Source organism: Aquarana catesbeiana, linkage group LG10 (assembly GCF_042186555.1).
Source record: "Aquarana catesbeiana isolate 2022-GZ linkage group LG10, ASM4218655v1, whole genome shotgun sequence".
NCBI classification, from domain to species: domain Eukaryota; kingdom Metazoa; phylum Chordata; class Amphibia; order Anura; family Ranidae; genus Aquarana; species Aquarana catesbeiana.
The window spans coordinates 81618841-81632416 of NC_133333.1; the positions used below are offsets into that span (position 1 = coordinate 81618841).

Sequence of the window (13576 nt, forward strand, 5' to 3'; positions counted from 1 at the left end):
AATTCCTTGCAGAGATGGTTACCCAGCTGCAAACTAACCTTGAAGATTTAGACAACAGGAACAGGTGTAACAATCTGAGGATTAGGGGGTCCCAGAACAAATCACACATTTACTCCCAGCAATTAATAGACTGTTCCCGTCCCTGTTACCTGATACCCCAGATACCTCTTTTGGCTGTGACAGAATCCATAGGGCTCTGCGCCTCAAACCACCAGATGATAAACCACAGAGGGACATTGTGCTTTGCCTCAAATACTATCTCATCAAAGAAGAGATACCGAGAGCCTCTCGCAATACTCCTAATATACAACTGGATGAGACCAAGCTCCAGATCTATCCGGATCTTTCTCCTGTGAAACTGGAGAAACGCAGGGAACTGAAAGAAGTCACCACTGTACTTCAGTCGGCTAGAATTCGCTATAGATGGGGCTTCCCCTTTAAATTGCAGGTCCCTCACAAGGGCACCCTTATATGGTCACCACGCTACCGGAAGGCAAAGAGTTGTTGATCAAGTTGGGATTCCTAGCCCCTGAACACCTACCCAGGCAGCCTTCTATTCCACGTCCAACGCCGATCTGGGCCACCCCCTCTCCCCAACGGGATCGTAGCCAACAACGACAGGAGCTTCGTGAATTGATGCACTGACGCACCCCTTTGACTCCCTGGTTGATTAATCATATGGAGAAGATTATCGGTTATAGTAACTATAATATACTGATAACTTTCCTATTCCCTTTTTTGTTGCTATAACATGTGTCGCAGGACGGCTACTAGGTCTCGTTGCGCCCCCTGATTGACCCCCTGCTCTAAATTCACACAGGCCCAGATTGTTGGCCACAGGAAGCCCTCCAGAGAGTGGACATCCGGGCCTCTGGTCCAGGTGAGAGAATCTGTATTGAACTTTAGAGGTTCATTTTCGTTTAAAAGTATTGTACTATATAGTCCTCCAAGTGTTTTTTTCTGTTAGTCGGCGGGGAAGAAATGTTTTTTCTTTTTCTTTTTCCCCCCTGACTCTCTCAATACTAGAACTCATGTTGTTTTTTTATTTTTTTTTCATGCCTTTCATTTTTCCTTTTTTTGTTTATGGCACAGAATGTTATAGCTGTTTGAAGGCACTTTCTCAGAAAATATGGGATATAACTCTTACAGTATGCCTTATAGTGTATGTACCTTGATGTTTCCAACTCCCGTTAGGGGTTAACCAGCTGATGACCACCTCTCCCAGACATCTACTCAAATTATCCTCCCTTTAGGATATACTTTTAGGTATTAAGATAATTTTGCATAACGTCAAAGGCTTTAATTCTCCACAGAAGCGAAGGAAAGCCTTTAGGTCCTATAGACACCTGGGAGCAGACATATTGCTCCTTCAGGAGACCCACTTCTCAGAATCCAACCACCCTAGCTACTTTGACCTCCTTTATAAGCAACATTTTTTTACTACATATGACTTTAGGTCTAGGGGGGTGGCTATATTTATTAAAAATTCAGTTTTACTGGATGTGCAGCATATGTACAAGGACCCCACAAGTAGATTTCTGATAATTCAGGGCTAGATTTGCGGCACAGCAATTACCATGGCAAATGTTTACGCTCCTAATGACTCACAAGCTTCTTTCTTTACTTCATTCTTTCAGGTACTAGACAGATATCTTTCCCCTCACCTAGTGATTGGAGGAGACTTTAATCTGGTGGCACATTCAAGGCTGGAAAGAAGCCGAGTTGTAAGTAATGCCAATGCTTTCCCAAAGACCTTCGCCCGTTTGCTCAGCTCCCATCAACTTATAAATTCCTGGTGGGCTCACAATGTGGGCGCTCGGGACCATACCTTCTACTCACACCCCATGACAGTTACTCTAGGCTAGACTATATTTACAGTACTCCTGTCCTGTTAGCCAACTCAAACTCAGCAAACATACATCCTTGCTGATGGTCTGATCATCACACGGTACTGCTAGCTATTTCACATATAGGCATTTCTCCAACAAACGCCACTTGACGCCTTAATGACTGCCTTCTCTCAGATCCTGAATTGGTTACTAAAGTCTCAGACTGCTTAGATGAATACTTCGCATCACCAACGCGCAACATACTCCCCCCACTATTTGTGGACTGCCCACAAGGTCACTAGACTCTCCTGGGAGCTGACTAGACTGTACCATATACACAACCAATCCCATTCCTCTGACACTCTCAGACAGATTAACAATAAGAGAACCGAATTAGACACAATCCTCTCTGAGCAAATGGAAAAGACCTTGAGACGGTCAAAAGCCAAGTTTTTATTGCACAGCAACTCGGCTTCAGCAATGTTCTCCAGAAAACTGAATTTCACCATCCACCCTCCACACTCTTATAAACTTAGGAATGACAGGGGTAATACTGTCACCCACCCCTTAGAGGTACTCAAAATCTTCTTCAATTTTTACCAATACCTATTAGCGGCCCCCTCTTCCCTGCCTGGCCCGCGTCCAAATCCTGGCTGGAGAATATGTCCCTCCCATCCCTGTCTGAGGAGCAAATTAAAACCCTGAACGCCCCCTGCAGAGAGGATGAACTCTGGGCTATAATTGCATCCCTGAAACCTCAAAAGCCCCAGGTCCAGACGGTTTTTCTTCCGCCTACTACAAAAAATGTTCTAATCAATTAGTCCCCCATCTTAAAAATCTTTATAATCATATACTTAAAGGTTACACCTTCCCAGATGACAAGCTAATGGCGAATATGTCTTTGATACCAAAACCAAACAAGGATCACACCCTCCCCCAAAATTACCACCCTATTTCAGTCATAAACACAGTGCTGTATTTAGGCCTAGGCCGACAAGGCCCAGGCCTAGGGCGGCACTTTGTGGGGGGGCGGCAACCCCCCCACGAAAAAAAAGCACCTGCATCCTCCTCCCGACTTGCGCATGCAGGGCCGCCATCCGAGGAGTAAATCTAAGTGAGATCGCTATGGGAGTGCGGGGGGGGGGCGTACTGCACCCGGGTGACACCAGGAAGCAGTTGTAGTGGGTGCAGCCACCGCCCCCCCCATCGGCAAAGCGATGATCACACATCGCAGGCAGCGGCGCTGTGACAGGGAGAGGAGAGCTGTACACAGCGGCTGTGTATTTCCCCCGCTCGCCCCCCTCCTTTCTCCTGTCAGCAGAAGTTGAACAGGAGAGGAGAGCGGCTCGTTCCCCTAAGCGCCGCCCGGCTCTCTGCCCGCTCTTGTCATAGCAGAGAGCCAATCCAAAAACATGGGAATGGGCATTATGGGAAACGTAGTCCCAGAAGATTGACGGCCCCAGTATGTCCACAGACATACTACAGGCTACAGTCCCCCAACATACATGCGCTGGGGGGGAAATGACCTGGAACCCAGGAAACAGCAGAGTGCTACAGGGGAAGAAAAAGAGAGGACTGTGCTGGGGGAGACCTGATAAAGCCACGCTGTACCCGCACCACCAGATAAAGCCACGCTGTACCCGCACCACCAGATAAAGCCACGCTGTACCCGCACCAGAAGATAAAGCCACGCTGTACCCGCACCACCAGAGAGGGAGCCATGCTGTACCCGCACCACCAGAGAGGGAGCCACGCTGTACCCGCACCACCAGAGAGGGAGCAACGCTGTACCCGCACCACCAGATAGACCCACGCTGTACCCGCACCACCAGATAGACCCACGCTGTACCCGCACCACCAGAGAGGGAGCCACGCTGTACCCGCACCACCAGAGAGGGAGCCACGCTGTACCCGCACCACCAGGGAGGGAGCCACGCTGTACCCGCACCACCAGATAGACCCATGCTGTACCCGCACCACCAGAGAGGGAGCCACGCTGTACCCGCAGCACCAGATAGAGCCATGCTGTACCCGCACCACCAGAGAGGGAGCCACGCTGTACCCACAACACCACAGAGGGAGCCACGCTGTACCTGCACCACCAGAGAGGGAGCCACGCTGTACCCGCACCACCAGATAAAGCCACGCTGTACCCGCACCACCAGATAAAGCCACGCTGTACCCGCACCACCAGATAAAGCCACGCTGTACCCGCACCACCAGAGAAGGAGCCACGCTGTACCCGCACCACCAGAGAGGGAGCCACGCTGTACCCGCACCACCAGATAGACCCACGCTGTACCCGCACCACCAGATAGACCCACGCTGTACCCGCACCACCAGAGAGGGAGCCACGCTGTACCCGCACCACCAGATAAAGCCACGCTGTACCCGCACCACCAGATAAAGCCACGCTGTACCCGCACCACCAGAGAGGGAGCCACGCTGTACCCGCACCACCAGAGAGGGAGCCACGCTGTACCCGCACCACCAGGGAGGGAGCCACGCTGTACCCGCACCACCAGATAGACCCACGATGTACCCGCACCACCAGAGAGGGAGCCACGCTGTACCCGCACCACCAGATAGAGCCACGCTGTACCCGCACCACCAGAGAGGGAGCCACGCTGTACCCACACCACCACAGAGGGAGCCACGCTGTACCTGCACCACCAGAGAGGGAGCCACGCTGTACCCGCACCACCAGATAAAGCCACGCTGTACCCGCACCACCAGATAAAGCCACGCTGTACCCGCACCACCAGATAAAGCCACGCTGTACCCGCACCACCAGAGAGGGAGCCACGCTGTACCCGCACCACCAGAGAGGGAGCCACGCTGTACCCGCACCACCAGATAGACCCACGCTGTACCCGCACCACCAGATAGACCCACGCTGTACCCGCACCACCAGAGAGGGAGCCACGCTGTACCCGCACCACCAGATAAAGCAACGCTGTACCCGCACCACCAGATAAAGCCACGCTGTACCCGCACCACCAGAAAAAGCCACGCTGTACCCGCACCACCAGATAAAGCCACGCTGTACCCGCACCACCAGAGAGGGAGCCACGCTGTACCCACACCACCAGAGAGGGAGCCACGCTGTACCCACACCACCAGAGAGGGAGCCACGCTGTACCCGCACCACCAGGGAGGGAGCCACGCTGTACCCGCACCACCAGATAGACCCACGCTGTACCCGCACCACCAGAGAGGGAGCCACGCTGTACCCGCACCACCAGAGAGGGAGCCACGCTGTACCCACACCACCACAGAGGGAGCCACGCTGTACCTGCACCACCAGAGAGGGAGCCACGCTGTACCCGCACCACCAGATAGAGCCACGCTGTACCCGCACACCAGAGAGGGAGCCACGCTGTACCCACACCACCACAGAGGGAGCCACGCTGTACCTGCACCACCAGAGAGGGAGCCACGCTGTACCCGCACCACCAGAGAGGGAGCCACGCTGTACCCGCACCACCAGAGAGGGAGCCACGCTGTACCCGCACCACCAGAGAGGGAGCAACGCTGTACCCGCACCACCAGAGAGGGAGCCACGCTGTACCCGCACCACCAGAGAGGGAGCCACGCTTTACCCGCACCACCAGAGAGGGAGCCACGCTTTACCCGCACCACCAGAGAGGGAGCCACGCTTTACCCGCACCACCAGAGAGCCACAGGATCACTGTTGCGGTTTCGCTGGGTCTGGTAAGAGGGCCTGTTGGCCATTATCCATTACTGTTCTTACGGACTGAGCCGTGCCTAACCTGCTATTCTCTAGGCCTTATTGATCACCACAACAACCCTCTCTGTCCTCCTCCCCCAACGTCCCTCTGTCTTCCTCAGATGAAGATGACAGGGCGAGTCTTAAAAAGGAAGGGGTGTGGCCTTGACAGGAAGGGGTGGTTCATATTTAAATTAGGGGGTGCCCAAGTTTAGTCAGGCCTAGGGCAGCACAAAACCTAAATACACCACTGCATAAACAACAACCTAAAACTTTTTGGTCACCTCCTAGCAGATAGACTCTCCGTTATTATTCCCACGCTGATCTCCCCAGGCCAAACAGGCTTTATCCCCACTAGACAAATCACAGATAATATCCGTTTGGCCACTAATATAATACAAGATGCTGACATGTTCTCCCAAAAGTCCTTTTGCTAAGCCTTGACATACATAAGGCATTTGATAGCGTGACATGGCCCTACTTAGAATCTGTCCGTACCAAATTTGGGTTTCAGGGGCATTTGTGCACGGATTCAGGGCGCTATACCATCACCCACGCACTCGCATTAAACTCCTGGGATGTACCTCTGAGTATTTCACACTGGGCCGTGGGACAAGGCAGGGATGTCCCCTATTCCCTTTGCTATTCGCCTTGGCGATTGAACCTCTGGCCCACTCAATTTGCCTGAATCCCAACATTAAGGGTTATAGGAAAGGAGATCAGGAATTCAAATTAAGTAAAAAAAAAAAAGGACGATGTCCTCTTATTTTTATCAGATCCTGTGGTTTCTTTGCCAAACTTGATCCCCACTTTAAGTACCTTCCACAACTTGTCGGGTCTAGGGGTTAATTTGTCGAAATGTGCTGCACTCCTGATCAATATCCCACAAAACATGCTTTCAGGTATCCAGTCCACATTTAGCTTTGCTCTATGCGGGGAAGCATTACCTTACCAAGAGTAAAATTGGCCACTTCTCTCCGTAAATTTTACTTTGCTAATTACCCCCAGGTATTTTCTCGCATCCGGCAATTATTATGCCTGTGGTCTGCCTACCACATCTAATTTTTAGGTAGGATACAGGCCATCAAGATGTCAATACACCCAAAGCTGCTATTTAACTTTAGATCCTTGCCTCTATATGTTTCCCGTCAGACCATAGAACTGATTCAAAAGGAGGTAAATGCTTTTATCTGGCAGGCCAAGAAGCCCCGTTTGAATAAAAGACTACTTTACTGACCAACGGCCCTGGGTGGACTGGGACTACCACACTTATGGCTTTACTATGCTTCAGCCAGATTGGTGCAATTGGCACAATGGCACGCCCACCCTGTCCCTGGGGGCGTGCCATGGCTCCAATTTGACCAGACCTCGGTGGACCTGTATTACCTCCCAGGTCTCCTTTGGTTAGACCAAATTAGGCCCAAAGATCTGACACCATTGAATAGAGTAGTGGGCCAATCATTACAGTTGTGGTCTCTATATAAATCATCGTACTCACTGGCACCCCACAGTCCTCACTTAGCCTCATTTCTATACAACACTAGATTCCCTTCTGCATTCCACTCTATCCAAGATTTCTCCCACTGGACACAGAGTGGCTTAACCACTCTAGATGCCCTGACCCAAGAACCCCCTTTCACCTTTCTGCAAGAAAAACATGCCCTACCTAGAACAGAGTTCTATAAATATTTACAGATTAGACACTTCGATTCCACTCACTACCACAGGGAGGTGACAAATACCACCAATACTTTCGAACATGTGTAGGTTCTCCTCTAGAGATAAGGGCATTATCTCAACCATGTATCAATATCTAAATGAATGAATCCTCCCCATAAAATCACTAGCAATGCTCAATTGGGAAGCTGAAACGGGTCTAGAGATGGTCCCTGAGGATTGGTTAGATGTGGTGTCAAATATGCACAAATGTACGAAATATATGGCGGTAAAGGAGACAGTGGTAATACTCCACACCACATTGTACTATACACCTTCAAGATTGAATAGATTTTGCCCCTTGGTCCCGGTTAATGGCTTTAGAGGTCGCCCCAATCGAGGCACACATCTCTATATATTTTGGAGCTGTAGAGTTATGCACCCCCTATGGCAGAAGATAGCTACCAAGGTTGCTCAAATCACTGGGATTCACCATACCCTGACGTATCAGATGTGCCTCTTTTTCGCAGAACACCCAGAGGCTACCCCCCAGCTCAGAAACTTGCCCACATGCTATTCAGTGCAGTACACTGAGCAAGCAGTCTCCTGGGACCAAGTTTTAAGATGTATGGAAGCAATTAGTCTTATGGAACGAATCCGCCACACGTTGATGGACACTATGCCAGTATTTGAAAGGAAATGGGCCTCCTGGTCATCATATGGTTTTTAAGGTTCAGGTTTGTTTTGGCATACATACACAATCTACCTTACAGCTGGAGTGCCAGTGTTCCCCTCCCCCTTCCCCTTCCATATGATTTTGTATTTGGTATACCTCTTCAATTTTCTCTTATGCATATATGCTAGTTCCAGATACATGACAGCCACAGGACATGGATAACCTTATTAATGCTGTATGTAACCATCTGCCACTCGTTATGTGGCCCCCATCGGCTTGAATATGAGATGGTATCAGATATTATGTGCATGGCTATGTTTCGTATCTGATTGTATGTCTTTTTCTTTGCTATGAAATAAAAATCATTTGTAAACAAAAAATAAAATGATTTGCACATATTATTTATGGGTTTATAGAACACACCAACAGAGATTATGTACTCCAGACATGATTTGGGGCTATCGCATTTGTTGTTGCTCTGTATATATTTGAACTGTTGCTTAGAAATGAAATGCGAGTACAGGCATTTAGGAAAGATTTATTTGTGCCTCTGTTTTTCAAACTATTATCTCTAATGGATTATCTGTTAATACCTGGAAGCTGTCCCAAGTGCAGTGATCCATGCCTGGAATATGCCAGCATAGAAATTAAAGGGGTTTTTCCTGGTGATGGAGAAAAATATAAGTGGCAGGATCATGACTCCATGGATCACTAAGCCAACAATCACCGTAACCATGTACATGCCCAGCTGCCGGGCAACGGTCTCTAGATCTTTGATGCCTGCAATTTTTCCACAGATAAGAGAGGCAATCCCAAGAGGTGAGTACCTAAACAGAAGAGACATTGTTAGTAAACAATAAAAAAGGAATACTGAACATATTTCTAAAGCCTGCTTTCCTACTGTAGAGGAAAACGATAAATAAGAACAATGCACAAAGTGGGACACAAATAGCCACAGACAGAAGAAACTGTAGTATGAAGTGCTTCAATAACATTCATAGTGCCCCATCAATAAGTTCAGGGAATTCTATTGTCATTCAAATGTTAAATTTCAAATAGTAAGAAGAAGATGATGGCAATTTAATGTAAATCTGCAGGAACCAATAAGTGTATACACATGACATTCTTTATCCTCTTGGTCACCTCCAGAACCCCTGTACATGGGGTTCTCAATATACAAATTATGACTTCCAGCCCTGAAGGTGACCCAGAACAAGCATGCATCCACAGAAATAAATTCATATAGGTCTTGGGTTTGTGGCTCAGAAAGCATTGACGCTATTGGATTAGCATGACAGTCACATACTGTAACAAGATGGAGAGGTCAGTAATGTAACCTAACAACTTTAAAGATAATTGAAAATCAAATACCTCCTTCATGGCATGTGATTCTGTTTAATGATGTTAATTGGAAATATTGCCCTATACTTGTAAGTCTACACTAATAGAAGCAGCAAAAAATATTGCTGTAAAAAAAGTGTAATGAAAAAATGCATTCATATTAAATGATTAGTCTACAAATAGTGCTATCCACAGCTAAAATGGCAAAAGTAATAAGTAGGGAAATTTAATGAAATAGAGAAAATGGGTTTTTGCTTTACTGCTACCTGGTCAAAGAGCCTCTATAAGAGCAGCCAATATAGAAGCCTGCAGTGGCGGCTGGTGTTTTTTTTGGAGGGTGGGGCAAACAACCACCCACCCAGAGCAGCACCCGATCCCCCCGAGTGGCAGCCCCCCCGCCTGCTGTTTGCCGGTTGGTCTGGCACTTGCCCCATCAGGTGGCAGGCAGCAGGCAGCGTGGTGCAATGGCTCCGTGGCTCTGTGTCCTTTCCTCCATGGTGGCTTCCAGCTTCCCCTCTCCTCCTCCTAGGCATCCAACTTTCAGCCAGTCGGGTGACCGATGTCAAAACTGGCTTCCTGATTGTCCGGAAAGAGGATCAGTGTTATAACAGCGAATTCATTTGCTGTTGTAACAAACCTGGATGGGACTGGAGTGAACTCTTTGCGACCCGAGCCCACCCTATATTGAAGCTTATCTGGCTCTAATCGGTGCTTACAAAAAACAGCCTCCCCGCTTTACAGTCCATGTTCTGGTGTCCTGGAAGGGGCCCGGATGCATGAATGAAGGGGGAGGCACCCGTGCACCCTTAATGAATGGGCCGCCCCTGGAAGCCTGAAAAGCTGAAAGGCTTATCTTGAACCTGTTATCTGCTTGCACAGGATAAAACAAGTTAATGTAATGTCTGCCCAGTAGCCCATACTTACCTTCCTTTTGCTTTCCTGATGCTCCATAAAGCACCATTTACAGTCAGGTCCATAAATATTGGGACATCAACACAATTCTAATCTTTTTGGCTCTATACACCACCACAATGAATTTGAAATGAAACAAACAAGATGTGCTTTAACTGCAGACGTTCAGCTTTAATTTGAGGGTATTTACATCCAAATTAGGTGAATGGTGTAGGAATTACAACCTGATTTGGATGTAAATACCCTCAAATTAAAGCTGAAAGTCTGCAGTTAAAGCACATCTTGTTCGTTTCATTTCAAATCCATTGTGGTGGTGTATAGAGCCAAAAAGATTAGAATTGAGTCGATGTCCCAATATTTATGGACCTGACTGTACATGTTCCCATTTTGAAGACGTGTACAAAATTATGAACCTAAACCGACTTTAGGATCTCTGCTCTGGCATCCATAAATACTGGGACATCGACACAATTCTAATCTTTTTGGCTCTATACACCACCACAATGGATTTGAAAGGAAACGAACAAGATGTGCTTTAACTGCAAACTTTCAGCTTTAATTTGAGGGTATTTACATCCAAATCAGGTGAACGGTGTAGGAATTACAAAAGTTTGTATATGTGCCTCCCACTTTTTAAGGGACCAAAAGAATGGGACAGATTAACAATCATCCATTAAACTTTCACTTTTTAATACTTGGTTGCAAATCCTTTGCAGTCAATTACAGCCTGAAGTCTGGAACGCATAGACATCACCAGACGCTGGGTTTCATCCCTGGTGATGCTCTGCCAGGCCTCTACTGCAACTGTCTTCAGTTCCTGCTTGTTCTTGGGGCATTTTCCCTTCAGTTTTGTCTTCAGCAAGTGAAATGCATACTCAGTCGGATTCAGGTCAGGTGATTGACTTGACCATTGCATAACATTTCACTTCTTTTCTTAAAAAACTCTTTGGTTGCTTTTGCAGTATATTTCGGGTCATTGTCCATCTGCACTGTGAAGAGCCGTCCAATGAGTTCTGAAGCATTTTGCTGATATGAGCAGATAATATTGCCCGAAACACTTCAGAATTCATCCTGCTGCTTTTGTCAGCAGTCACATTATCAATAAATACAAGACAACCAGTTCCATTGGCAGCCATACATGCCCACGACATGACACTACCACCACCATGCTTCACTGATGAGGTGGTATGCTTTGGATCATGAGCAGTTTCTTTCCTTCTCCATACTCTCCTCTTCCCATCACTCTGGTACAAGTTGATCTGGTCTCATCTGTCCATAGGATGTTGTTCCAGAACTGTGAAGGCTTTTTTGGATGTTGTTTGGCAAACTCTAATCTGGCCTTCCTGTTTTTGAGGCTCACCAATGGTTTACATCTTGTGGTGAACCCTCTGTATTCACTCTGGTGAAGTCTTCTTTTGATTGTTGACTTTGACACACATACACCTACCTCCTCTGAGGTGTTTTTGATCTGGCCAACTGTTGTGAAGGGTGTTTTCTTCACCAGGGAAAGAATTCTTCGATCATCCACCACAGTTGTTTTCTGTGGTCTTCCGGATCTTTTGGTGTTGCTGAGCTCACCGGTGCGTTCTTTCTTTTTAAGGATGTTCCAAACAGTTGATTCGGCCACACCTAATGTTTTTGCGATCTCTCTGATGGATTTGTTTTGTTTTTTCAGCCTAATGATGGCTTGCTTCACTGATAGCGACAGCTCTTTGGATCTCATATTGAGAGTTGACAGCAACAGATTCCAAATGCAAATAGCACACTTGAAATGAACTCTGGACCTTTTATCTGCTCCTTGTAAATGGGATAATGAGGGAATAACACACACCTGGCCATGGAACAGCTGAGCAGCCAGTTGTCCCATTACTTTTGGTCCCTTAAAAAGTGGGAGGCACATATACAAACTGTTGTAGTTCCTACACCATTCACCTAATTTGGATGTAAATACCCTCAAATTAAAGCTGAAGGTCTGCAGTTAAAGTACATCTTGTTCATTTCATTTCAAATCCATTGTGGTGGTGTATAGAGCCAAAAAGATCAGAATTGTGTCGATGTCCCAATATTTATGGACCTGACTGTACATGTTCCCATTTTGAAGACGTGTACAAAATTATGAACCTAAACCGACTTTAGGATCTCTGCTCTGGCATCTATGTCCCTCATTCAGTGTGTTCCACTGAAGGTGCAGGTCAGGCTAGGTGTCCGCCCTAACTCCATGGAATCCACAGAACAAGTAGAGAAAACTCTCAGCCACCACACTCCATAGAAGGCCAGCATGTAATAGGTGATAGCAGCCTCAGCCTACTCCATCTGGGCCATGCCCCCTGACATGTTTCACCTCACCCATGGGGCGTAGTCATGACCCCGTGGATGGGGCAAAATATGTCAGGGCGCATGGCCTGGATGGAGCTATACTGAGGTTGCTATCACCTATTACACACCAAGCTTGTATGGTGTGCGGTGGCTGAGATTTTTCTCTCCATGCACAAAATTATGCTTTATTTGTACAGGTCTATGGAACATGATGAAAACACGTATTGCGTTTGCGGTTATTTATTGTGCCCATCAGTTCCACCAATCTGTGCCCATCAGTGCCACCAATCAGTGCCCATCAGTGCTGCCAATCAGTACCACCTATCAGTGCCCATCAGTGCTGCCAATCTATTAGTGCTGCCAATCAGTGCCACCTAGAAGTGCCCACCAGTGCTGCCAATCAGTGCACATCAGTGCAGCCTCATCAGTGCCCATTAGTGCTGTCAATCAGTGCCGCCCATCAGTGCTGCCAATCAGTGCCCGTCAGTGCTGCCAATCAGTGCCTATCAGTGCACTGAGTGAAGAAATGGGAAGATGAACTCAGCAGCCAAGCACATTGTCCATGGGGGGGAGGCGCCTGGTGGGGCACAACTGAAATCTGTCAATGTTTATTAATGCCACATGCTGATCTTTAGTATAATCAGTAATCACCACACTACTATTTACAATAAACTACTGGAGGCAAAATAAAAAAGTGTCAGTAAAAGGCTTGCTGCTATGTGTTCCCACAACACAAAATTTTTTTAAAAAAATGCAGCGATAACTTACTTATCAATAACTTAACAACAATGGGGGAGCCCTCTAATGTATGGAAATTTCAATAAGCTTTAATAGTACCACAATACCGGTCTCTATGATATGTAACGCATTGACGTATCATCCATGTGTGCAGGGTGTTCACTGCACACTGGCCCCCAAGGGGGGGGCCCACTGTGACCTGCATTGATCACCCTCGACTGTCCCCTTGTGTCCTGCTCCGGCCCCTCTGTGTCCTCCTCCAGCCCCCTGTGTCCTTCTTTTATGACACTGTGCACTGCTCTCCTGACACCATTCACTGGCCCCCAAAAAGCATTTTGAAAATATGAAAAAACAAATACTAAAAAATGAAATTGGCTC

General features: G+C 47.6%; 1 protein-coding gene across 1 annotated transcript in view; it reads right to left on the minus strand.

Moving 5' to 3' along the window:
* The window catches only part of LOC141110754 (excitatory amino acid transporter 2-like), a 470509-nt gene that overhangs the window by 67176 nt on the left and 389757 nt on the right, over nucleotides 1-13576 (minus strand). The window contains exon 7 of the mRNA XM_073602336.1: nucleotides 8485-8718. Coding sequence (XP_073458437.1) covers nucleotides 8485-8718 — 234 coding nt within the window. The remainder of the gene's footprint in view (nucleotides 1-8484; nucleotides 8719-13576) is intronic.